Source organism: Lynx canadensis, chromosome C2 (genome assembly GCF_007474595.2).
Source record: "Lynx canadensis isolate LIC74 chromosome C2, mLynCan4.pri.v2, whole genome shotgun sequence".
NCBI lineage: Eukaryota > Metazoa > Chordata > Mammalia > Carnivora > Felidae > Lynx > Lynx canadensis.
The window spans coordinates 76,626,757-76,653,996 of NC_044311.2; the positions used below are offsets into that span (position 1 = coordinate 76,626,757).

The following is a 27,240-nucleotide window of genomic DNA, read 5'->3' on the forward strand; positions in this document are numbered from 1 at the left end:
TATTCCATTGTGTGTGTGCGTGCGCGCGCATGCCGTATCTTCTTTTTTTTCTAATTTTTTTAAAGTTTATTAATTTTTGAGAGATGGAGAGAGGAGAAGGTATAAGTGGAGAGGGGCAGAGAGAGAGGGAGACACAGAATCCAAAGCAGTCTTTAGGTTCTCAACTGTCAGCACAGAGCCCGATGCGAGGCCCGAACCCATAAACCTTGAGATCATGACGTGAGCCAAAGCCAGACCGCTTAACCAACTAGCTACCCATGCACCCCCACCATATCTTCTTTATCCATCCATCAGTCAGTGGACAGTTGATCTTTTTCCATAATTTGGCTATTATAGATAATGTGGTTATAAACATCAGAGTTCGTGTATCTCTTCAATTTATTTTTGTATTCCTTGGGTAAATACCCAGTAGTATGACTGATGAATCATGGGGTAGTTCTATTTTTAACTTTTTGAGGAACCTCTATATTGTTTTCCACAGTGGCTACATCAGCTTTCATTCCTACCAACAGTGCAAGAAGGTTCCTCTTTCTTCATATCATCACCAACGCCTGTTGTTTCTGTATTGTTGATTTTAGGCATTGTGACAGGTGTGAAGTGAAATCTCATTGTAGTTTTGATTTGCATTTCCCTGATAATCAGTGATGTTGAGCATCTTTTCCATGTGTCTGTTAGCCATCTGTATGTCATCTTTTGGAAGAATGTTCAAGTCTTCTGTCCATTTTTTAATTGAATTATTCATTTTTAAGCTGTTGTCTTATAAGTTCTTTATATATTTTGGATAATAACCCTTTATCAAATATGTCATTTGTAAATATCTTCTCCCATTCCATAGGTTACCTTTTTAGTTTCGTTGATTGCTTCCTTTGCTGTTTTTATTTTAATATAGTTCTAGTAGTTTATTTTTGCTTTTGTTGCCCTTGCCTCAGGAGATATATCTTGAAATAAGTTGCTATGGCTTATGTCACTGCCTATGTTCTCCTCTAAGATTTTTAGGGTTTCAGTTCTCACATTTAGGTTCCTAATCCATTTTGAATTTGTTTTTGTGTTTGATGTAAGAAAATAGTCCAGTTTCATTCTTTTGCATGTAGCTGTTCATTTTTCCCAGCAGCATTTGTTGAAGACACTGTCTTTTTCCCATTGCATATTCTTGCCTGCTTTGTCAAAGATTAATTGACCATATAATTGTGAGTTCATTTCTGGGTTTTCTATTCTGTTGTATTGATCTTTGTTTCTGTTTTTGTGCCAGTACCATACTGCTTTGATTATTACAGCTTTGTAATAAAACTTGAAATCCAGAATTGTGATGCTCCCAACTTTGCTTTTCGTTTGTCAAGATTGCTTTGGGGGTGCCTGGGTGACTTAGTTGGTTAAGGGGCCGACTTCAGCTCAGGTCATGATCTCGTGGCTCATGAGTTCGAGCCCCATGTTGAGCTCTGTGCTGACAGCTCAGAGCCTGGAGCCTACTTTAGATTCTATGTCCCCTTCTGCTCTGTCACTCTGTCTCTCAAAAATAAATAAACATCAAAAAAAATTGCTTTAACTATTTGGAATCTTTTGTGGTTCCATACAAATTTTAGGATCATTTATTGTAGCTCTGTGAAAAATGCTGTTGGTATTTTGATAAGGATTACATTAAATCTATAGATTGCTTTGAGTAGTGTAGATATTTTACAGTATTTGTTCTTCTAGTGCATGACATGGAATGTCTTTCTTTCTTTTTGTTTTTTTAAAGTTTATTTATTTTGACAAAGAGAAAGCACGAGCAGGGGAGGGGCAGAGGGTGAGGGAGAGAGAGAATCCTAAGCAGACTCAGCACTGTCAGCATGGAGCCCTATGCAGGGCCAGAACTCAGGAACTGCGAGATCATGACCTGATATGAATTTGGACACTTAACAGACTCGGCCACCCAGGTGCCCTTGGAATGTCTTTACATTTCTTTGTGTCATCTTCCATTTTTTTCATCAGTGCTTTATAGTTTTTAGAGTACAGCTCTTTCAACTCTTTGCTTAGATTTATTCCTAGCTATCTTACTGTTTTTGGTGCAGTTGTAAGTGGGGTTGATTCCTTGATTTCTCTTTTTGCTGCTTCGTTATTGGTATATAGAAATGCAATAGATTTCTGTATGTTGATTTATATCCTGCAACTTTACTGAATTTGTTTATCAGTTCTAGCAGTTTTTTGGTTGAATCTTTAAGGTTTTCTATATATAGCATCATGTCATCTGCATATAGTGAAAGTTTCACTTCGATGATTTCAATGCCTTTTATTTCTTTTTGTTTGATTGCTGTAGCTAGGATTTCCATTACTATGTTGAATAAAAGTGGTGAGAGTGGACATCCCTCTCTTGTTCCTTACACTAGAGGAAAAGCTCTTAGTTTTTCCCCATTTAGGAGGATTTTAGTTATGGGTTTTTCATATATGGCCTGTGTTATGTTGAGGTGTGTTCCCTCTAAACCTACTTTGTTGAGGGTTTTTATCATGAAAAATGGTATACTTTGTCAAATGTTTTTTCTTCTTCTATTGAAAGGATCATATAGTTCTTATCCTTTCTTTTGTTAATGTGATGTATCACATTGATTGGGAATATTGAATCACCCTTGCAACCCAGGAATAAATCCCACTTCACTATGGTGAATGCTTTTTTTTTTTTTTTTTAATATATTGTTGGATTTGGTTTGTTAGTATTTCATTGAGAATTTTTGCATCTGTGTTCCTGAGGAATATTGGCCTCTAGTTCTCTTTATTTTTTTTTTATATTTTTTATTTTTTTAACGTTTATTTATTTTTGAGACAGAGAGAGACAGAGTGTGAGCAGGGGAGGGGCAGAGGGAGAGGGAGACACAGAATCTGAAGCAGGCTCCAGGCTCTGAGCTGTCAGCACAGAGCCCGAGGCGGGGCTCGAACTCACAGACCGTGAGATCATGACCTGAGCCGAAGTCAGACGCTTAACCGACTGAGCCACCCAGGTGCCCTCTCTTTATGTTTTTTAAGTTAATTTATTATTTTGAAAGAGAGAGAGCGAGCAGATAGGGGAGGGCCAGAGAGAGGGAGAGAGACTCTCATGCAGGCTCTGTACTGTCAGTGCGAAGCCTGATGTGGGGCTTGACCTCATAAACCACGAGATCATGACCTGAGCCGCAGTCAGAGGACACCAACTAAGCCACCCAGGCACCCCTTCTTTTTTTTTTTTTAAAGTTTATTTATTCTAGTTATCTTTTTTAGTGGTGTATTTATCTGGTTTTGGTATAAGGGTAATAAATTTGGAAGTTTTTCTCTCTTTTCTGTTTTTTGTAATAGTTTGAGAATAGATATTAACTCTTATTTAAGTGTTTGGTAGAACTTACCTGTGAAGCCATCTGGTCCCGGACTTTTCTTGTTTGGGAGTTTTTTGATTACTGTTTCAATTTCTTTGCTAGTTATTCATCTGTTCAAGTTTACTGCTTCCTCCCATTTCAGTTTTGGTAGTTTATATGTTTCTGGGAATTTATCCATTTCTTCTAGGTTGTCCAATTTGTTGGCATATAGTTTTTTATAATCTCTCATAATTGTATTTCTGTGGTGTTGGTTGTTATTTCTCTATTCTCGTTGTGATTTATTTGGGTCCTTTTTGAGAAGACTGCCTAGGAGTTTATCAATTTTATCAATTTTTCAAAGAACCAGCCCCTGGTTTCATTCAGCCCCTGTTCCATTTTTTAGTTTCTGTTTCATTTATTTCTGGTCTTATCTTTATTATTTCCTTCCTTTTACTGTTTTTGGATTTTGTTTGTTCTTTTCCTAACTCCTTTAGTTGTAAGGCTAGGTTGTTTATTTGAGATATTTCTTGCTTCCTGAGGTAGGCCTGAATTGCTATAAAGTTTTGGACTCCTTTTGCTGTATCCCAAAGGTTTTGGACCATTGTGTTTTCATTTTCATTTGTGTCCATGTATTTTTTTCATTTCTTCTTTGATTTCCTGGTTGAACATTCATTGTTTAGTAGCATGTTGTTTAACCCTCCTGTATTTGTGGTCTTTCCAAATGTTTTCTTATGGTTGACTTCTAGTTTTATAGTGTTGTGGTCAGAAAAGGTGCATGGTATGATTTTAATCTTTTTGCATTTGTTGAGGCCTGTTGTGTGACCTAATATGTGACCTATTCTAGAGAATGTTCCATGTGCACTTGAAAACAATGTGCATTCTGCTGTTTTAGGTTGGAATGTTCTGAATATATATTTAAGTCTATCTAATCCAGTATATCATTTAAACCCATTCTTTCCTTGTTGCTTTTCTGTTTAGATGATCTGTGCATTGATCTAAGTGGGTGGTAAAGTCCCCTACTATAATTGTATTATTATCAAGTAGTTCCTTTTTGTTTGTTACTAATTGTTTGATATATTTGGGTGCTACTTGTTTGCTGCATAAATATTTACAATTGTTATGTCGTCTTCTTGCTGGATTGCTCCCTTTATTATTATATAATGCCCTTCTTTGTCTCTTGTTACAGTCTTTGTTTTAAAGTCCAGTTTGTCCAGTCTTAAGTATTGCTACTCTTTCTTTTGGCATCCATTTGCATGATAAATATTTCTCCCATCTCCTCACTTTCAGTCTGAAGGTGTCTTTATATCTAAAACGAGTCTCTTGTAGGCAACATGTAGATGGGTCTTGTTTCCTTATCCATTCTGACACCCTATGTCTTTTGACTGAAGTATTTAGCCCCTTACATTCAAAGTTATTCCTGATAGATATGTATTTATTTCCATCTTATCACTTACTTTGTGGTTGTTTTTGGAGATTTTCTCTGATCCTGTCTTGTCTTTCTCTTGAGTTTTGCTGATTTTCTTTAGTGATATATTTGGATTTCTCTTTGTTTGTTGCATGTTTATTAGTGGGTTTTGATATATGGTTACTATTAGGTTTGTATATAACCTCTTCTGCAAATAATAGTTCTTATTAAGTTGATGGTTGTTCAACTTTGTATCCATTCTCTTACCTTTTGTGCACATTTTGGGTATATGTTATTGTATTTTATATCCTTTTTCTTGTGTGAGTTGTTTGGCTGAATATTATAGAAATACTCATTTTTACTGCTTTGTGTTTTGTGCTTTTATACTGTCACTTTTGTCCTCTCCTTTCCGCTCAAAGAGTCCTCTTTACTATTTCTTGCAGGGCTGGTGTAGTGGTCACGAACTCCTTTAGTTTTTGTTTGTCTGTGAAGCTTTTATTTCTCCTTCTATTCCAAATGGTAGCCTTGCTGGATAGAGTATTTTTGGCTGCAGATTTTTCCCATTCAGCACTTTGAATGTATCAAACCACTGCCTTCTGGCTTGCCAAGTTTTGTTGAAAAATCTCCAGATAGCCTTATGGATTTTCCCTTGTAAGGTAATGACTTCTTTTGTTGCTTTTAAGATTCTTTTCTTCATTGCTATACTTTAAAAATTTAATTACAATATGTCTTGGTGTTGGCCTGATTTTGTTGATTTTGATGGGTGTTGTGTGTGCCTCCTGGATCTAGATGTCTGTTTCCTTCCCTGGATTAGGGAAGTTTTCAGCTATTATTTCTTTAAATAAATTTTCTGCCCTCTTTTCTCTCTCTTCCTCTAGGGTTCCTGTAATATGAATGTTGTTATATTTGATAGAGTCCGTGAGTTCCCTATGTCTGGTCTTAACATAATTCTTTTTCTCTTGTTCAGCTTCATTACTTTCTTTTACTTTTTCTCTGGGTCATTAATTGATTCTTCTGCTTTTCTAGCCTGCTTTTCATTGCATCAGGAATGTTTCTCATCTTGTTTGTTGCACTCTTTGTCTCTGATTGATTCTTCTTTAACTCTTATCTTTGTGGTAAGGGTCTCACTGATGTCTTCTTTTCTCAAACCCAGTGAGTATCCTTGTGATTGTTGCTTTAAATTCTCTGTAAGGTATGTTACTTATGTCACTTTCGCTTCAATCTCTGGCTGCGGCCTTATCGTATTCTTTTACTTAGGATAAATTTCTCTGTCTTTGCATTTTGTCTAAATCTCTGCCTTATGTGTGTTAGAAATGCTAGTTATGTGTCCTGCTCCTGAAAGTAATAGCCTTAAGGTCATGTAGTGCCCAGGGCCTACCTAGTGTTTCAGGGAATGTCTCTAGTGTGTGCTTGTTTGCTCTGCTGTTGTTTTCTGGTTGCTCTATCCTTCGGGCCAGTGGTCTTAGAAGCTCTCCTTGCCTGCCGTAGATAATGTTTGGTCCTGGCCTGCATGTGGGGAGTTTTAACTAAGTGTGCTCTGATCTGCTTGTGGAGTGAGACCTGTCACCACCTCCACTGGAACTGAGGCCCTGCAAAACTTTCTGGTCGGGAGATGTGGTATGGGCAGGGGGTTTGTGTTGGTTTTCTAAGGGGGGGCCCACTGTGCTGGAACTGATGCAGGCGTGACTGAGAAGGGCAGTTCCACCAGAGTACAGAGAGGTGGGGCTTGTTGTAAGTAAGTTAGGCAGCCTGGTGTCAGAACTGCACTGCTTCCCACAGGTGGCTCTGTGTTTCTGCTGAGGGGCAAGAGAAGAAAATAGCACTAGCCAGCTCCTTTGTTTCCCAAAGAGGTGTGGTGTGTCCATGATTGCTGCCTCTCCAGGAAGAGTTCTGAGAAGAGCAAATAATGTACATCCCCTCCCCCCCCCCCCGAGCCCACCGCCATGTGCCTCAGCCACTCTTGAGATTGCTGCTTCCACACTGTCTGCCCCCAAGTTGCTTGCTTACCTTCTCTCCAGGAGCCCCTCAGTGCCCTCCAGCTCTATCACAGCTAAGCCTGTGACCTTTAAAATTCCAGGCTTCCCACCCCCATCAACCTTCAGTTTGTTTTCAGTCTTTAAGAATCTGGGGAGGGTGGGTCATGTGTATTGAGGAGGGCACCTTTTGGGATGAGCACTGGTGTTGTATGGAAACCAATTTGACAATAAATTTCATATTAGGATAAATAAATAAAAATAAAATAAAAATAAAATTCCAGGCTTTAAGCCCTGTTGATTGCAAGAATTCGTGAAATTCAGCCCCAGAAACGTTCTCCTTGTGCTTTCCCCTGTGTGCTCCTTTCTCTCTCATTCTTCTCCAAGACTATGGCTCCCTCCCCTCCAAAGGAGCTGCTGTTTCTCTTCTAAACCATGTCTCCACACTTTCCACCATCTTCAGTGTGGCCTCTTTTCTCCCTTTAGTGGAGTTTGTTCAGTCAATCTTCAGGTCAATTTCTGAGGTATGTGGGATGATTTGTTAGGTATCTAGTTGTATTTATGGGACTAGGTGAGTCTAGGATCCTTCTACTCTGCTGTCATATTCTCCTGAACCAGGTTGTTCCTTTTTTTTTTTTTTTTTTTTAATTTTTCTTTTTTTCAACGTTTTTATTTATTTTTGGGACAGAGAGAGACAGAGCATGAACGGGGGAGGGGCAGAGAGAGAGGGAGACACAGAATCGGAAACAGGCTCCAGGCTCCGAGCCATCCCAGAGCCTGACGCGGGGCTCGAACTCACGGACCGCGAGATCGTGACCTGGCTGAAGTCGGACGCTTAACCGACTGTGCCACCCAGGCGACCCAGGTTGTTCCTTTTTAAGGCTGTGTAATTTTCCATTTTATGTGTATACAGTTTGTTGATCTGTTCACCAGTAGGTGGTTCTTGGTTCTTGTTTTGAACACCACTATTATGAACATTTACATATGGGTCTTTGTGTGGACATATATTTCTTGAGTAAATACCAAAGACTAGAATTGCTGGATCATTTGTTAAGTGTTTTATTTTACTTTGTAAGAAACTGACAGGCTGTTTTCTAAAGTGGTTCTACCATTTTACATTCCTGCTAGTAGTATAGGTATCAGTCTGTTCCTTCATCTCACCAACACTTGCTATAGTTTATTTTTTTAAATTGACCATTCTAAAAGGTGTGTAGTGGTATCTAATTATGGTTTTAATTATATTTTCCTTTTAACTAATGTCAGTAAGCATCTTTTCATTAAAATATATTAGCAGAGAAGACACGTTTGTTATCTGTATATATTCTCTTTGGTGAAATATCTGTTCATATTTTTAAAAATTGTGTATTTTCTTGCTAGGTGTGAAAGTTCTTTACAAATTTGAAATACAAGTTCTTTCTCAGATTACATCAGCCTAGTCAATGTTTTCTCCCAGTCTAGTTTGTCTTTAAAGACTGATAGTTTTACTCTAAGATATCACTCAGAATTGACTTTTCTGGGTCATACCATGTATACTATAGGCCTGTTCAATGTGTGAATTCAAGTCCTTTTATTTCAAGAAAGTCTTCTTGAATTACAGATTTAAATGCTTTTTCTACTTCATTATTTTGTTTCATCTTAAACTACAATTATTTGTATATTGTATTTTCTTTATCTTCTCTATTTGTCATCTTTTTTCTGATCTCTTTTACTTTTTTATTTAAATTTTATTAGTTCTCTTCATATATGCATTCGATTTCTCTTACTTTACTTGTGGTCATGTCTGTGCTTTTGGGTGGCTTGTAGGTCTTTGTGCTTCACAAACTGTCATTCTCCATTAGGACATGTTATTCCTCCAACAAGCATTGTATAATTGGAAGCATCTTCAATGGAGTGATAATGACAATGACATGCCATTTTAGTGGCAGCTGTAAACTACAACCAAAATATGTCATTATATATATCATAATATTCATACTATAGTGTATCACCACTTAATTATGTTTATACAAGTAAACTTTCAATATGTTTCAAAGCAGTGAATACATGCTGCCAAAAGGAAAATGGATAAGAAATTCTTTTCTTACTAGCTGTCACTGCTGTTGTTTTTAATACATATGTTAATTTCTCCATGATTTTTAGTTAAATAGCACTTGTAGCAGATAGTACCTTTTATTTGTACCTGCAGAGTGACATCTCATTTTGGCAGGCTGAGGTGCGGGTGGAGGTATGTGTTTGTATTAGTGTGTTCATAAACCTGAAGATAGAACTGAGAGACTTTGTAGTTCATCTTTCTGTCTTCAGGCAGGGTAAAATTTAACCCACTTAAACATTAAAATATGTTCTGTTTGAGTTTACAGACTGAGAGTTCCTGCAGTCTCCTTGGTAACTCATCTCAACTTTTCTCAACTAACTGGCAGCAAAGCAGTCTCGTTGAAGAAAGAGCTTTAAAAAAAGAAAAGATTTTATTTTTCTGTCATTAAGTAGACAGATGAGCATCATTTGTTTAAAGCACTTAGTGTGTGTCAAGAGAGGAGAAGGAAGGGCATACTCATCCAAAGTATTATTGCAGAAGTTGGGGAAATTTAGGGCCTACTTAAAGAACAGCAGTATTTTGGTTTGAATGTAACCATAATGTAGTCTTGAAAGTTCATGGCTTTAAAATTCCTTTTTTTAAATCTCTTGGGACACTATGTGGTCTATTTTATTGTTTCAGGAAAATAAGCACTAAATTACTGCTGTATTTCTAAGACCCACATGTGCTAAGTGAAAACCACAGAAAAGATCTTCAAGTCTTTCATCACTTTTATTATTCAATAAATATTTTTGTTTTAATTTTTTTGGTAGTGAAAACAATTTTAATTCCTTCATATATGCATTTTATAGGTACTAGGTATTTTCAGAATCCGATGCTGTCATTTACTTTGGTACATGTTTTGTTCTAAATATATCTGGCTCTACTTGTGCAAGGACATAAGAGTGCTGTACTTGGCGTGTTTTGAAAATGGGATACTTAGTCCTTATATGTAGGCTTGAGGATTTTAACATTGTGACAGTTTTACCATAATTTAAAAAAAAAATCTGTCATTGAACATCATTTTTTTTTAGTTTTAATGAAAATCATGAAAGTTATTTTTCATGAAAGTTAATAAACTGTACTTCAGTTATTATTTCTAAATAGCATAAATGGAATGATGGCTGAGCATGTAACATGTATTTTCTCAAGCCCTTGTTCATAAACTTGCCTCTTACCCTTAGTGTTTCTTCTTTTTCATTGCCTGTAAACTTTGCCCTCCTTTCTGAAGTCACTCTTTGGTTGTATGATAGTTACTATATTTTTATACTTGTTATCTGGTTTTAAAGTCCTAGAATACCATGCAGTATTAAATGCTATAGCTCTCTGGCTAACTTACTAAAAACAACTTACTATTTAAAGGTATAGAAGGAAAAACCTGATGAGGAATGGTTATCTTATTGGGGATTTTACCTGCGTATTAGTAAGAAATTAATATCTTGTTTCCTTCAAATTTTACAAATAATAATTATTTTTCAAAATTTCTTCCTGTTAGACTTTTGAAGATTTTAAAAATGACAAGCAAGCTGTAGAATATCAACAACGAATTGTGGACATTTTGTTGAAAGTGAGTACTCAGAGAATAGATGTCTTTGTATTAATGTTTAAGAAAGTTGAATTGTTTTATAGCAAAAATAATCTTATTTAATAATCTTATTTAATAAAGCAGTATGTCCAAAGAAATTTTGTTGTGATGTCTTTGTCTTCCAAACCTGAGTGAAAAACTAACCATTAATTCAAAAAAAAATTGTTACTGTATCTCAGCTGTAGACTTGCTACTAGGATACAGGGTACTGCCCTTGAGAGATGCATTTCGTGGTAATTACTATATTAATATGATTTTGTGAAATAATGGTGACTGACTTCAGAATGCTTTAAGAAAATAATTAATGTGAAGAATCTTCTTCTGTCTCAGACCAGCATCGCCGTGTTGCTGTAGTTTGACCGTGGCACTGAGATGGTGGTAACACTTCAGAATGATTAGAGGCACAGAGAAGATCATCTCAGTTTAAATCTAACTAAATTCAGTCCAAAGCTATTTTGAGATCCATGCTGTTGCTAATGAATGAATGCAGAGACAGATGCTTTTCCTTTCCATCTGCACAGTTTGAACCAGGCCAGTTTCTTGTAGTTGAAAGCTTAGAATTTTCATCCTGTTCATTTGGCTGTAGAATGGAGATTTCTTCCTCTTAGGGAGTTTTCAATTATTTTGGACAAGATACCAAAATTAAATGTTCTCTAATTGTGTATGACATTAACGCATTACATTTATAATAGTTCGTTATAATTTTCAAAGCACGTTTATATACATTATCTTAATTGAGCTATTTATTAACCTTGTAAGATAGGCAGTGATGAATATGAGAATAAGCTTGCTAAGCCCCCAAAGAATGCCAGTTTGATCCAGGTAGGTAGTATGGAGAGTTTTTACCTGGAGTTCCTAAATGGTCTCTCAATACCTAATCTTGTCTTCCTTTCATTTGTGATCTTGCCTTTCCTTTATTCTTCTCTGACTCCCTGTTGGATCAGTTGGGATTGAGTTCGGCTGTGAGAGAAAATACAAAATAACGATAGTTTAATTGTGATGGGAATTTATTTTTCTCCGTGGGAGTCTGCAGGTAGGCAACCTGATCTGGTAGAGTGGCTTCACAAACTCATTAGGGATGCAGATGCCTTCTGCTTTCACTGTTACTATTCTTAGTACATGGTTTCTGTCTTTTGGTCCAAAATATCTGCCTGGGTTCCAGCCATCACCTCTACATTCTAACCAGCCTGAATGCAGAAAGAGATGAAGAAAGGAGTTCCCTCTCTTTAAGAAAACTTTTTAGAAGTTGTGTACTACAATTCTGCTTATAACATGTTGATCAGAACTTAGATATATTGCTTCTCAGCTGCTAAGAGAGACTGAGAAATGTACTCTGTATTGTGGGTTACCATGTGTTTAGCCTAAAATGAGGAGTTCTGTTTCTAAGTTAGGAAGGAAGAACAGATGTTGGAGCACAAGTACTAGTTTCTGCCATACTCATCTAAAGCTGTTTAACATGACATCCAAGATCCTTCTATATTTTCTGGTCCTTGACTACTTCTCTGTAACTTTTCTCTCCTATCTCCACCACACCGCCTGCAACACACTGTCTATATTACAGACTTCTCAACTATATTAAGTTATTGCAATTCATGAGCTTTCTGTGTCATCTTTATGTCTTAAGTTCTTTGTGTAGTTTTCTTTTATCCCATCATGCCTTTCCTTCCCTTTCTCTGCCTGGCAGATTCCTAACCATTGTCCAAGGCATAACTCAAATATCATCCATGAGAAACTCTTTTAGAATCCAGAATCCTCTTCCGTATTTCCAGTTGGATTAGTTGCCTCTTCTCTGTGTTCATACAACACTTTATACTATATGCGGCGCACTGTATGGTAATTGTTTACATCTATGTTTTCCTGCCTGGGACTGAGTTTCCTATAGATAGAGACTGTGAAGATTTTTTTTTTATGTGTATCCTTGTTTTAATGTGTCCAGCGCAATGGAAGCTAGTAGATGTTCAAGGCATGTTTGCAAATTTATTGAATTGGAATTTGAATTTAAAACTATACTAAGTTGGAGGAATGATCCAAATGAAGAGCCTGAAGCTCCATAAAGTACTTAAACTATTAGAGTTGGTGAATTGCTATCCTTGTATATTGTTTTGGTAGTATTTATCTTGCGTCAATGAAGAATGAACTTTTGAGAGTTTTTTTCTCATTTTTGGTGAAAGAGTTGCACTAACAAGTGTAGTACTGATGGGGCCAGTGAAAATAGGAACGTAGGCAGTGACCAGGGAACACTGGATGAACATTGAATGTAAGGTGATATGATGTGTGCTGCATGACTACAGACGTAGAAGTAAAAAGCTGTTAATTTGTGACTTTGTATAAGATTGCTCAGAATTTTTGTAAGCATGGGCCCTGGAATAGGTAAGAAAGGAAACACAGAGGGGCCAGAATTTCGAGGATGATAACCAGTTAGACGCTTGCTGAGGTGGCAAGGGAATTGGCTGAGAGTTAGAACTCTTTTCTCAGGAGTTATTTCTAGGATCATATAATTAAGGAGTTCACACCCAGAAACCAGAAGAAAGGGCTAAATAAGCAGAGAGGAGCACTGGCTGGGCCCAAGAGTTGAGTCCCAGGAAAGCACCTGTACACTGAAAGGGAGTGATGATTGAGTATCTTAAAGCTGGAGAAAGCTCTTTGAATTATTTATCATCAATTAGAATTTAGATATACACATACACAGATTATAACTTGAAATATTCTCATACTCTGGTAATGCTGAATTATGCACTTGAACAAGCTGTGTTTGCTGGACTAAAGCAAGGAGAGTTAAAGAAAGGGATACACTGCTAGCAAAGTACAAGGAGGTAGGCCAAAAGCTGGGCCCCAAGGGAATGTTTTATAACAGGAGGAATCTTACATTTTATCTTCGAATGAGAGTGGGAGAGGGGACTTAGGACTTCCGATAGATGAGACAGTTTGTTGTTTAGCTAATTCAAAACAATGCCTGATGTTCCTTCCCTGTCTTCTGTATTCTCTTTCTTTGCTAATGGCATCATCATCCTACCTGCCTGTCAGGCTCAAGGTCTGTCATTGTTTATTCCTCCTTTTTAAAAGCCACACATTTCCACACAGATAAATCCTTGTCCTGTTGCCTCTTTCCAGTGGCGTCTTTTGCACCTGTTCCTGCTTCTGTTTTCATGATCACTGCCCTAGTTCGGACCCCAATTATCCATTGGAGGAGAGACTCCATTGCAGTCATATGCATCTTGCTTGAGCTCCCTACCTTTTAATTCTTCCTTGTGTTATTTCACTCTGTTCTCCAACTGGATAATTTTCCTAAGCCCAATCCTGATGATGATAAGCTCTCATGGTTGAACATGGTCAATAGAGCCCCAGTTTTTTTATGGAATAAACTCTAGATTCCTTAGAATGTATTCAAGGCCTCATCTTTTCAATCTAATATCTCCCTCCTCCTCTTGCATGTGGCTGCACTCTAAAGAAATCCAGTTTCTTTGCACGCACTTGTATTTTCCAGTGTCCATGCTTTTGCTCACAGTCTTCTCTCTGTCATGGGTTACTCTCTCATCTCACATTCCCCTACTTTCCTCATTTCTTTTCAAATTCCTTCTCTCATTTTCCCTACTGTGCTTTTGTAGCCATTTGTTCCTTTATGACAATGTTAGTTGCATTGTACCTTTTATTTAAGATTTGTTACCTGTTTCACCTTGCGTTCTTGCTCATAATTACCTTGAAGGTATTTGCTATACCATCTCACTCATAGGAGGTACTCAGGAGATGAGAGCTCACCTAAAGCAGAGGAACGATTATGGTTTGATAACTGTGTGTGATCATAAACAGCCTGTTATATGAAACCATCTGTTTAAGGAACTGCTTGTAGACAGGACAGAAGCCATTCACTTCACTGATTGCTGGGCTAGCTGATGTCTTTTTTGGGATGCCTTCACTCTCTAGTTATCTTACTTAAAAAAGTGTTTTTATTTAAGAATAATTGACGTACAATACTGTACTAGTTTCAGATGTATAACATAGTGATTTCAGTATTTACATACATTATGAAATGGTCACCACAGTAAATCTAGTTACCATCTGTTACCATACAGAGCTGTGACAGTAGTATTGACTATATTCCCTATGCTGTACATTTCCTGTCTGTATGTTATTTGTTTTATAACTGGAAGTTTGTACCTCTTAATCCTCTTTACCTGTTTTATTCAACCCCCTTCCCACTCCACCCCCCAGCAACCCTCAGTTAGTTCTGCATCTGTTTCTGTTTTGTTTTGTTCTTTAGATTTCACATAATAAGTGAAATCATATGGTATTTGTCTTTCTCTGACTTATTTCACTTAGCATAGTGTCCATCCATGTTGTAACACATGGTTAAGATTTCATTCTTTTTTGTGGCTGAGTAATATTCTATTGTATATAAATACCACATCTTCTTTTTTTAAAAAAAATTTTAATGTTTATTTTTGAGAGAGAGCGCACACATGTGCAGGCAAGTGAGGGAGGGGCAGAGAGGGAGCGAGACAGAGGATCCTAGCAGCTTCATCCTGTCAGCACAGAGCCCGATGTGGGGTTTGAACTCACAAACTGTGAGATTGTGACCTGAGCCAGAGTCGGATACTTAACCAACTGAGCCACTCAGGTGCCCCGTAAATACCACATCTTTATCCATTTATCTATCGATGGAATTTAAGTTGCTTCCATATCTTGGCTGTTATAAGTAATGTTGCAGTAAACAGGGATGCATATATCTTTTTGAATTAGTGTTTTTGTTTTCTTTAGATAAATACTTAGAAGTGGAATTTCTGGATCAATACTATTTTCAGTTTTTTGAGGGACCTCCATACTGTTTTCTATAGTGGCTGCACTGATTTACATTCCCACCAACACTGCATGAGTCTTCCCTTTTCTCCACATCCTTGCTTACACTTGGATTATTTATCTTTTTGATACGTGCCATTCTGACAGGTGTGAGGTGATACCTCATGGTGGTTTTGATTTGTATTTTCCCGATGATGAGTGATGTTGGACATCTTTTCCTGTGCCTTCAAGTTACCTTAGTTTTAAACCCCAGAATGACTTTGTTCTCTCTGTGTTGGTAGGCAGCTTTTTGGTAGGTTTACTTTAATTTCAATTTAACTTTAGTAGGATTCTCTTTTAAGAATTCCAAAGGGAAACATGATTATTATTTCTTTGAAATCACCTCTCTTGCAATTCAGTTCTTATCCAAATTGTGCCTAGAAATATGCCAAAAATCATGAAAATGTTTTCCTTTCAGAATATGAATAGTTTTTGCTCCTTCTCTAAATGACATTGAACTCAATCGTTGCATGGCCTATAAAAGAATCTTTCCATGAGTCTCCAGTAATGAGGCTCCCTCTTCCCCTTCTAATGGTATAATTTTGTGTCAAACCAGTTGATGTATTGAATAAATGGTCTCTTTTGCTCATTAGGTTATGGTGGAGAATTCAGATTTTACTCCTTCACAAGTAGGGTGTCTCTTTACGTTCCTTGCCCGGCAGCTTGCAAAGCCTGACAATACCTTGTTTGTAAACAGAACCCTTTTTGATCAGGTGAGTGTCTTTAACGATGAGATCTAGAATTGTTTTTATGCTGTTTGCTGTTCACAGAAAAGTTCACTGGACTATATAGTTTCTTAATATAAAAAACTAGATAAATGTCTTATCAGGTAGAAACCTGTTGAGGTTTTAATTTGGATTAAATTGGTTGTTTCTTTTAATGTTGTGCCTGTGTAGTATGACTTTTCTTAGTAACTTGGTATCATGGGGGGTATGGCTTGTGGAGATTGGTTTATAGAGATTTTGTTCTTTTAATTGTGTTCTCTGAATTGCCTAGAATTCTTTGCTCAAGAATTTTTCAATTTTATGAAGTCACCTATCTCATCGGTAGCAAGTCTCTGATGTTGATCATCTGTAAGAGAGATTTCTTTTAGAAAGTCTCAATGTCCCTACAAATGACTTTGACTTTGAAGATCTCTCTTACTCCCAGTTAAATAGCTCCTGCATATCAATACATGGGTGGCCAAAAAAAAAAAAAAAAAAAACCAAAAACACTTTATCTCTGGAGAAAGTTGCCAATAATGACAAGCATTTATTGAGCACTTTATAACACCAGGCTCTCTTCTAGAGTTTTATATGTGTATGTTAACTCAGTGCTCCCCAAGCACCCCCATTCTGCAGATGAGGAAACTAAAGCCTGGAGAGGTTATGTCACTCATCCAGGATCATACTTAGTAAGTGTGATTCTTAGCAATAAATACTATTATTACATGTTAATAAAGTTGAGACTGAAATCCAAGTGGCCTGACTCTGAAGTCCATGCTTTTCTTGGTCCATGGTATCAGGGATCTTAAGGTTAAGGTGTGCTGGTAGCACTGCCTTCCAGCCATGTTTCTGAACAGTAAAGATAAGATACATATTAAATTGATAGCATACTTGAGCCTGTGGTGCCATGTAATAGGCCAGTCAGTTGGGAAGACACCATATATCTGTGGTATTTGTTATGACTGAGTATGGATGAATTGATGATATAGAAGGGGTAGTTATTGTTGTTTTCATTATACAGTGTTACAGCATGCATGCTAGTCTCCAATAAAAAAAAAAATACCTTTCCTTTGACCAGGTCCTTGAATTCCTCTGTAGTCCTGATGATGATTCCCGACACTCTGAAAGACAGCAGGTATGAACCCCTGGAACTCTTATTGCTCAAGTATGGGAAAGAGGACAGAATAAGCTGGAAAGAGCCCTTCTGTGCTAGACCTCATGAAACATAAGGGGGAAAAATTGTGCCAAACCCTAATACTAAGCTAGATAGTGGCAACTAGAAAATAGTGCAGATGGTTGTTAGGAGTACATTTATAAAGAATTCACATCAAACTAAATTCCTAGGAAGACTGGACCTGTCTTGCATTCAGCATGACTCACAGGGAATACTTCATCCTTCTCCATTAAGTAGCAACATTTGGCACCTGTTGTATCCTGCTTTCCACTAGGGCCATTTATCTGATAACCACTTGTAGCTGCTATGGTTCTGAACCAGAAAGGCTGCCAGATCTTGAGTATTGGGACATTGAACTTTGGGAGTACTCTATAGCCCCACTGCATTAGGGCTAAACATTTCTGGAGACTAGAATCCATCTGTCCTTCCACTAATCACTGTGAGATAGTAACTGTTGGGTTACCGCTTTTTTCTACTTAGGCCACTTTCTCGAGAGTCTCTTCTAGGAGTAGGATTCTTTCAAAGCTTACCCACTATAAGTGTGGGCACTAAGAGAGTCATCCTATTTAAAAGTTATGGCTAAAAGCAGAAGAGACTGTTAAAAACTGAGAACAAACTGAGGGTTGATGGGGGGTGGGAGGGAGGGGAGGGTGGGTGATGGGTATTGAGGAGGGCACCTTTTGGGATGAGCACTAGGTGTTGTATGGAAACCAATTTGACAATAAATTTCATATATTGAAAAAAAAAATAAAAGTTATGGCTAGACTTTGTCAGACAAGCAAGCTACAAAATATAAGTACTGTGAAAGCTACGCTGGTCTTTTTTATGGTAATAGTGCACAGCTGGGAGGTTGAGACTCTTGAGACTTGGCTAAAGAACTTAGGATAGCAGCAGTGACCCTTTTCTCCTCACAGCTGTGGCCCAGTGACTGCTGCAGACTGACTATTTTAGGAAGATAAGACAGCTGCTAGAATTTTGATTATCTCAAATTATATTGAATATAAATAATAATGTGGACCCCTCACTTTGCCTCTATCTCTCTATTGGCAGGAAAAGTGGATCTTGGTGTTGCTATGTACAATGATAAAGAATTTTAATATAAATAACTAAAATAAATAGAAATAGAAATAAAAACCAAATCTAAATGTACAAGTCAAACCTTGAAAAGTAATCCTTGTATAGTAATGTTCTATTATCGGGAGTCTCCTTTGAGACTATTAAGGTTTTTTCTCAATTCATTTGAGAAATACAGAAAACTGATGAAGTAAATTGCTCAAGTTCAAAACTAAGATTAGAACCCAATTCCTTCCGTTCTAGTCCAGCACTCTTGTACTCTATATGTAAAAATTTTTGCATGCAGTATTTTTTATTGTTTTCTGGTGGTATACTGATAAAATTTTAACAGCTGGTTCCCCAGGTGTAATTCTGACATGAATGTTAGTTGATATTTTCAATATTTAAGTGAGTAAGATGAAAGTACAGGAGTGAAAGCATGGCAGGACTTCGTACATTCATCAGTGATGTCTTTGCTGAATCAGTTCTTAAATACTGGAAACATATAAGGCCTTAATTTTCTGTGCTATGTGCAATGTGATGATTGTGACAAGCACACTTTTAAATTTGATGGCCTTATTAACCTTGTTTCCATCACTCTCTTAGCCAGGGATTGGCAGGTTTTTGCTTTTTTTTTGTTTTTGTTCTGTAAAGGACCAAAGAGTAAATATTTTAGGCTTTGTGGGACAGATAGGTTCCATGTCACACATGTGTCTTTTTGTTTATTTTACATCCCTTTAAAATAAGTAAAATATAGTAACCCCTGATTTTTATAACATGTGTCGATTTCCATAGTGTAAGTACTCCCACCATGGCTGATTTCAGCCTACCAACATGATGTCACTGAACATGGAATTGGGAAGAGATGCACAGTGCCACACCCTGGTATAATATTTCCACCACATAGATGAAGTAACAAACCTCAAGAGCATACACAGTAAAATGTAGTAAAATAATTAGGAAGTAGTGAATTGTATTAATTACCTTTTTTAATTTAATTAATTGTAAATTTGTATAATTTAATTTTTAACAATCACTATGTTTAACAACTGGCTTATACAGTTCCTGAAAACTTAATTCTGCTGAATTGTTAAGACTGGCTCCAGCGATGGCATTTCTATTATATTATTCCAAATTGAGGCTCCCAGTAGATGAGTTCACTCCATAGTTCTATACTACAGTATATTATAATGCTCAAAATGGACTCAATTAAGGTTCTGAACAGTAAGTTTTAGATAGGTTTTATTTCTTTTCTGCTTTTTTGTCTTTTCTTAACTTGAAAGTAATCAATTTCCTGGGAGTGCCTGGGTGGCTCAGGCGGTTAAGTGTCCAACTTCGGCTCAGGTGATGATCTCACAGCTTGTGAGTTTGAGCCCCATGTCAGGCTCTGGGCTGATAGCTCAGAGCCTGGAGCCTGCTTTGGATTCTGTATCTCTGTCTCTCTCTGCTCCTCCCCTCCCCTGCTCACTTGCTCTCTCGCTCTCTCTCTCTCTCTCTCTCTCAAAAATAAGCATTAAAAAAATCTTTAAAAAATTATCAGTTTTCTATGTTAGAAAAATATTTGTTAAATGGTTTCCTGAAGTTCTGGGAAGGGTCATGTTACTCTGGATCTCAAACTTAAATATAAGAGAGAGCTTTCTCATATTGTTCTAATGACTGTATAATGTTTCTGTTGTATTTTGAGTTTTATTTTAAAATATTGATGAATCAACCTCAACATCCTATTCACTTTTTTATTCAGCTACCTGGTGTGGTTAAAGCTTAATTATATGAACCCCAGTGTTTTATTTGTGTGTGTGTGTGTGTGTGTGTGTGTGTGTATGCCATAAAATTTATTTTAACCACTTTCAGTGTACATTTCAGTGGCTTTAAGTATATATGATTGTTGTGCGGTAATCACCACCATCCATCTTTAGAACTTTATCATGAATTCCTGAACTGAGCCTCCCCATTAAGCAGTAAGCATTAACTCCCCATTACCACCTTCCCCAGCCCCTGCCAGCCACCATTCTACTTTCTGTCTCTATGAATTTGACTACTTTGGGTACCTCATATAAATAGAATCATATAATATTTATCCTTTTGTAACTGGCTTGTTTCACTTAGCATAATGTTTTTAAGGTTCATCCATGTTATTTCATGTGACAGAATTCCATTCTGTTTTAAGGCTGAATAATATTCCATTATATGCATATACCATAATTTGTACATCCATTCATCCATTAATGGACATTTGGGTTATTTCTACCTTTTGGCTCTTATGAATAATGCTATTTTGAAAAACCCTAATGTTTAAGTAGAAAAATTAAACATGTAAGCATGGATACTACCTATGGACAGTAGATTTTAAAGAACCGTGAGACATGAAAGCACCAGACAAAAATTCACTTCTTGAAAGAATATATATGGACATTTTTGGCTTAGTGGAGGGTAAGATATTAGAATATTAGATATTCTAATAAGGATTTATTTACAAACACTGGCATTTCTTCCATGTTTGAAAAATAGAGCCATTTATCTTTTTGTAAGACTTCATTACAATGTGATCAACATAAGGGTGCCTCCTGGTACTTTGTATATGGGAAAGCCAAGTCAAAACATCAACTAATAAGACCAAAAAAAAAAAAAAAAGGAAAAGTTACATTTTGTGTGGCTGAATGGACTCTTAGAGAGTTAGTAAATAAAAGTAGATTCCAAAGTGTTTTACTCATTTATTTTAAATATTCAGGTCCTTTTAGAATTGCTGCAGGCTGGAGGCATAGTTCAGTTTGAAGAGAGTCGGCTCATCCGTATGGCAGAAAAAGCAGAGTTGTAAGTTGTTTTTAAGGCATACATTAGTCCCCATAGAATTACTAAGTGAAACTTCTGTAACTGGAAGCCTTGTTTATTGATAAACTACCAATTTTTAATTAAGAAAAGCTATGCAAATAACAACAAAAAACCTAAGTGCAAAGTTTTTGTCTTTCAAGTCTAGAAATGAGTAAGTAACATTTGCAAAAATTAACAACGAGTAAATTTGAAGTGTTTGTACATTTGTTTTAGTGTGAAAAAGAAACAACAGTCTTATGATTTATAATTTTAGTTTTATTTACTTAAAATTTCCATCATTTTATAGATTCTGAGTTGCCTTATTCATACATATTCTAAACAATGCAGAATTTAACATAGCAAATGAGATATGTGTTAACACTACTATTTATCTGATTTGTTGAATATTTCATTTGACATATTTGTCGAGAAAATTCATATAGTTAATTGATAACTAATATTTTAACTATTTTTTATGTGACACATTATTGCTTTAACATTTATTTTGTACCCAGCTTTGAAATTTCTTATAAACTGAGTATTCAGCAGCATCTTAAACCTGTATTTAGAGGAATGGCAGATACTACTCTCCCTTAGCTACTGTAACTTCATTTCACAGTAGAAATCAAATCTATATTCATTTTTCTTAATACCAACTTCTATGAGCAAACTTCTTGAAACAATAAGCTAATAACCACCTGCCTGTTTGGTACTCTGAACTTTTTCCTTTTATGTTCTAGCTATCAAATTTGTGAGTTTATGTATGAACGAGAACACCAGTACGACAAAATTATTGATTGTTACTTACGTGATCCACTGAGGGAGGTGAGTTATGAGACTACTTTACCCTTTTTTCTTGCTCAGTCTTCCCCTCCCCTTATTGAGTAGAAATAACTAGTAAGTAGGTATAACTATTCAGTACACCTATTGGGACATGTTTGCTGATTCAAGGTTTTTTTTCATTTATTCAACAGATTTTTTTTTTTTTATCAAGTGCCTACTATTAGCCAAGTATACATTGATCATTAAAACATATATTTTCTATAATTTTAGAACTTAGAGTTTAGTGATGGAGACTGACCATAAGGAAACCATATATGTAATCACAGATTGTGATGAGTGCTAGGAAGGAGAAAATGGGTGCAACTTGAGAAGATGTTGGGGGAACTGACTTACACAGAGCAGCCAGGGAAGGAATCTCGGAGGAGGTGACACACAGACTGAGTTTTGGAATTTGAGATGAAGCCAGTCAAGCAAAGAGCCAGTGGAAAAAGTATTCCAAGATAGGGACAAGGGTAACACAAAAGGGCAGGAATGGTGTGAGATTGAATTGGGAATGTGGATAGGGACCACTAAAGACAAAAGTATGATATTCTTTCATTACCTTAATGAAATGGGGACCAAAATTAATTGGAATGGATTTGCTCCTGCCAGGAGTCTATCCTAAACTTTAAACAATGACTCATTGTCTTTAGTGTCAGTTTCCCAGCAGTTTATCTACAAGTGGTTTTCCATCTCCAAATAATAGATACTTACCAAGACAGGTACAGATAGTAGATAGTGACTCAATATTGCTTCAGTGAATGAATGAATATATTGCCTTGTGTTTTTCAGGAAGAAGTGTTTAACTACATTCACAATATCTTATCCATTCCTGGACACAGTGCAGAGGAAAAGCAGTCTGTATGGCAGAAAGCAATGGATCATATTGAGGTGCTGAGCCAACAAAGTTTCTTAAACTTCCCCATTTGGATGGATATCTCCCAAATTAAGTGTATGCTAACTAAGCAATAGCAGGTGTCATATTATTAAGTTGATCTAATTGAAAATTAACTTTTTTCACATAATTTATTTTACCTCATATTTGTATTCATAAAGTCCATGTCATATACAATGTATTATATCATAACTTCTGAAAATAACCTAAGTTCAATCAGCTGGTTGACAAACTGGAATATTAGTGGGTTCTTAACAGCCTTCTTAGAATGATTCTGAGAGTAGTACTGGTCTTTGCACCTGATATGTGTTAGGGAGCCATTTCCCCCAGTCACCCAGTGGACTTGTAGAAACATTACTGCAGTACATTATTCTCTCTGATGTATTTCCCTCTCCGTATGTAACAGAACAACGTTTCTGATTTTCTTTATGCATGCTGTTTTACAAGAATACAGGAGTTGACTTTAGAGCAAGAACTTCTTTTTAAAAAACAAGCTTGGGGCGCCTAGGTGGCGCAGTCGGTTAAGCGTCCGACTTCAGCCAGGTCACGATCTCGCGGTCCGTGAGTTCGAGCCCCGCGTCGGGCTCTGTGCTGACGGCTCAGAGCCTGGAGCCTGTTTCCGATTCTGTGTCTCCCTCTCTCTCTGCCCCTCCCCCGTTCATGCTCTGTCTCTCTCTGTCCCAAAAATAAATAAACGTTGAAAAAAAAAATTTAAAAAAAAAACAAGCTTATAGATGCTTAAGTGGAGAGACTAATACATGTGATCATGATGAATCTGAAGAGAGGTCCCAGAATCAGTCCTCACGTTCATTTCTTTAGGTTCATCATGTATACAACACCTCAGAAACCAACAGATCTATAGGTTTTTTGAATCTATTCTGTTTTATGGATTACTGGTAATTGAAAAAAAAAAAAAAACTATGACAAAAGATGCTGAGATAATCCTAGTTTTGGAGATAAGAGATTACAAAGTTTTTCTTCCTGTAGCAAGGGTCAGCTGATGGGGGAACTTCTGGTGATGGGTTTAGAGATGTAGTGAAAGATATGATTATTCAGTATCTTTAAAAAAAAAAGTCATCCATATGGAAAATGATAAGAAAGGATGAGCTCTGAAACATTGCTTGTGATGTGAATTCTTTGTTCTAGTTCCCAATGGTTATAAAGTTTAGAGAGATCAGAAATGTGAACAGCATCTTATGGGAAACATGTGGTGTGCAAGGTGGCTCAGTCAATCACTAGATATGTGGTCTGAAGTAATTGCCACACTTTTTTATCTGTAGGATTGAGAACATATATGTTATTTAATGTTACCATATTCCTGCTAACAAGATGAATGAATATATCTTGGTGGAAAGAACTCAAGAAAACCTTTCCCTATTTTCAGTTGTATCTTTTTTTCCTTTAATCATTTTGTATTCTTTTTCCTTTCATCATCCCCTTTGTCCCCATAGTTACATTATGGCTCATTCTTCATTTCACTTCATCTGCATTATGCAGTGGTTTGAGCACATGGACTCCAGACATCGGAAAATGGAGCTATGTCTCTGCATAATGTGAAACGTGATGAATTAATCAATGAGCAAACAAATTACTCAGCAGAAAACTCATATTGGAGAAACTAGAAGGGTTTTTGTTGCACAACAATTATTTCTGCTGACTGTTTTCTCCACATCTGCACATTTTTTCACCTTGAACTTTTTAATATCTCTTAAGGCCACAATTACAAACATACAGATTTTTTGTTGAAGGACTTCTGTGGCTGCAGTAATGTGAATAAAGTCAATATTCAATGTGTAGGGGAAACATCCTCATCATAAAATTTTCTGACAGTATACACAGTGTATAGATTTCTTAATACTCTGGAGTTATAGACCTCTTGTGAGAATCTAATGAAAGATTTGGACCTGTGGCACATAATATTGTGCATGTGCACCGATACATAATTTTGTTTATTATTGCAGGGATCCATAGACTCCCTAAAAGGCATTCTTAGATTGGGCCTGTGGATTCCAGGTAAAGAATTGCTAGTTTCGATGCTTTTTCCAATATGGACAAAACATGTTTCGTTAGATTTTTTAAAATATTTTTCATTTTAAAATCTGTAAGCATCCCCAAAAAGTTCATAAAACAAATGTACAACTTAATACATTTAAAAAGCAAACGTCCCAGGCCCAGGTCAAGAAATTGAGTTACTTCCAATACACCAGACCCTTTTTGTGTATCCTTTCCTGATCAGAGTCTCTTGCTTCCCCTAATATGCCCAGGATCCTGATAATCCCAGGTTTTTCCGATAATCTCCTGCCTTTCTATATATTGCTACTGTACACGCCTGCATCCCTAAAAAGACATATGTTTGTTTTGCCTTTTTCTGAACTTCAGTAAATGAAGTTCTACTCTATGAAGTTTGTATATTCTGTTGTAGGTAGCTGTGGTTCATTTTAATTCTTGTGTAGTATTCCATTTTACAAGTATATTACAATTTATTCATTTCTACTGTTAGTGAACATTTCTATTCTTTCTAGTTTCTATTAAAAATAGTCATTCTGGGGGCACCTGGGTGGCTCAGTCGGTTGGGCGGCCGACTTCGGCTCAGGTCATGATCCCACGGTCCGTGAGTTCAAGCCCCGCATCGGGCTCTGTGCTGACAGCTCAGAGCCTGGAGCCTGTTTCAGATTCTGTGTCTCCCTTTCTCTGACCCTCCCCTGTTCATGCTCTGTCTCTCCCTGTCTCAAAAATAAATAAAAAACGTTAAAAATTTTTTTAAAAAATAAAATAAAACAAAAATAGTCATTCTGTGATCATTATACATGCATCTTAAGCACAGCATTTCTTGAGAGCAGCCTAGCATTACAGCATCAGCTCAGAACTTGATAGAAAGGTAGTTTCAGTCTTTGCTCACACCTAGTGAATCAGAAACTCTGGAGTTGGGGCCCAGCATTATGGTTCAATAAGCCCTCCAGGTGATTTTGATGCATGCTAATAACATTTGACAATCTACTCTTGGGCCTATAATTGCTAGTTAATTGGGATAAGGATATTCAACTTCACCAGATGCTGGCATTGTATGAGATTTTCCATTAGCTCTTTATCCTTGTTAGAACTTTAAAATGTTGCCAATCTAGGGACGCCTGGGTGGCTCAGTTGGTTAAGTGTCCAACTCTTGATTTTGGCTCAGGTCATGATCTCATGGTTCGTGAGTTTGAGCCCTGCATCGGGCTCTGTGCTGACAGTGCAGAGCCTGCTTGGGAGTCTGTCTCTCCATTTCCCCTGTCCCTCCCCTGCTCTCTGTCTCTTTGTCTCTTTGTCTCTTTGCCCCTCTCTCTCTCTCTCTCTCTCTCTCTCTCTCTCTCTCTCTCTCTGTCTCTCTGTCTCTCTCAAAATAAGTTAAAAAAAACTTAAAAAAAATAAGATTTTGCCAATCTAGTGCATGTATAAGGATATTTTATTGTGTTTAAAACTTGCATACCCTTAATTACTAATGAGATTGATAGCCTTTCATTGTTTATTAGCCATTTAAATTCTCTTTCTGTGATGTGTCGGTTCAAGTCTTTGGCCCATTTTTCTATTAGAATGTCTCTTGTACTTATAGGAGAATTTCACGCATCCTGGATATTAGTCTTTTTTCAGTGATACGTGTTATAGTTATCTTTCACTCTGTGGCTTTTTTATGTAGTTATTTTTAAGAAAAGTTTTTTTTTTAAGTAATCAAATCAGTTTTTTCCTTCTAGACTGAAGGAGAAATTCTCCTATATTATTGTCTAAGAGCTTTCTTGTTTATTTTGGTTTTGTTTTTGAATCTTAGGTGCACTTGAAAGCAGTTTTTGTACAGATGTAAGGGGGGTGTCCAATTAGTTTTTAAAATATGGATGTCCAGTTTTCCCAGCAACAGTTAGCTATTTTAAAAGGTTACCTTTCTCCATTGTTCAACAGTGTTACTTTGTCAGGAGTATATCAAGGATGTATATGTTTGTTTTCCAGCACTCTATTCTGCTTCACTGCTCTATTTGTCTCTGCATTGGTACAGCACTATTAAATATTACTGCTTTATAATAAATCTTGGCATCTTTAAGGGAGTGTTGGCTATTTTTAAAAATTTATTTATTTATTTTGAGAAAAAGAGCAAGTGAGCATATGCGTGGAGTGGGGGAGGGGCAGGGAACAAGAGAATCCCAAGCAGGCTCTGTCTCTGCTGAGCTGAATGTGGGGCTTGAACCCACAAACAGTGAGATCATGACCTGAGCCAAAATCCAGAGTTGGACATTTAACCACCTGAGCCACCTAGGTGCCCCAAGAGTATTGGCTATTCTTGACCTTTTATACTTTTATTTCTTAATTTCTAAATTTTAATTCCAATATAGTTAACACACTATATTACATTATATCATGTGTACAATATAGTGATTCATCAGTTCTGTACATTAGTCCATGCTCATCGTGGTAAGTGTACTCTTTAATCTCCATCTATTCCACCCATCCCCCACCCATCTCTGTTCTGGTAACCTTCAGTTCTCTATAGCTTTTTTAGTTTTTTGGTTTGTCTCCTTTTTCCTTTGTTTTGTTTCTTAAATTACATATGAGTGAAATTATATGGTATTTGTCCTTCTCTGACTGATTTATTTCA

General features: G+C 36.8%; 1 protein-coding gene across 1 annotated transcript in view; it reads left to right on the forward strand.

Annotated features, from left to right (window-relative positions):
* Positions 1 to 27,240, forward strand: part of VPS8 (VPS8 subunit of CORVET complex) — a 247,992-nt gene that overhangs the window by 107,303 nt on the left and 113,449 nt on the right. Inside the window, 6 exon segments of the mRNA XM_030328374.1 lie at positions 10,241 to 10,312; positions 15,757 to 15,876; positions 16,946 to 17,002; positions 20,823 to 20,905; positions 21,643 to 21,727; positions 22,517 to 22,615. Of these exon segments, the coding sequence (XP_030184234.1) occupies positions 10,241 to 10,312; positions 15,757 to 15,876; positions 16,946 to 17,002; positions 20,823 to 20,905; positions 21,643 to 21,727; positions 22,517 to 22,615 (516 nt within the window).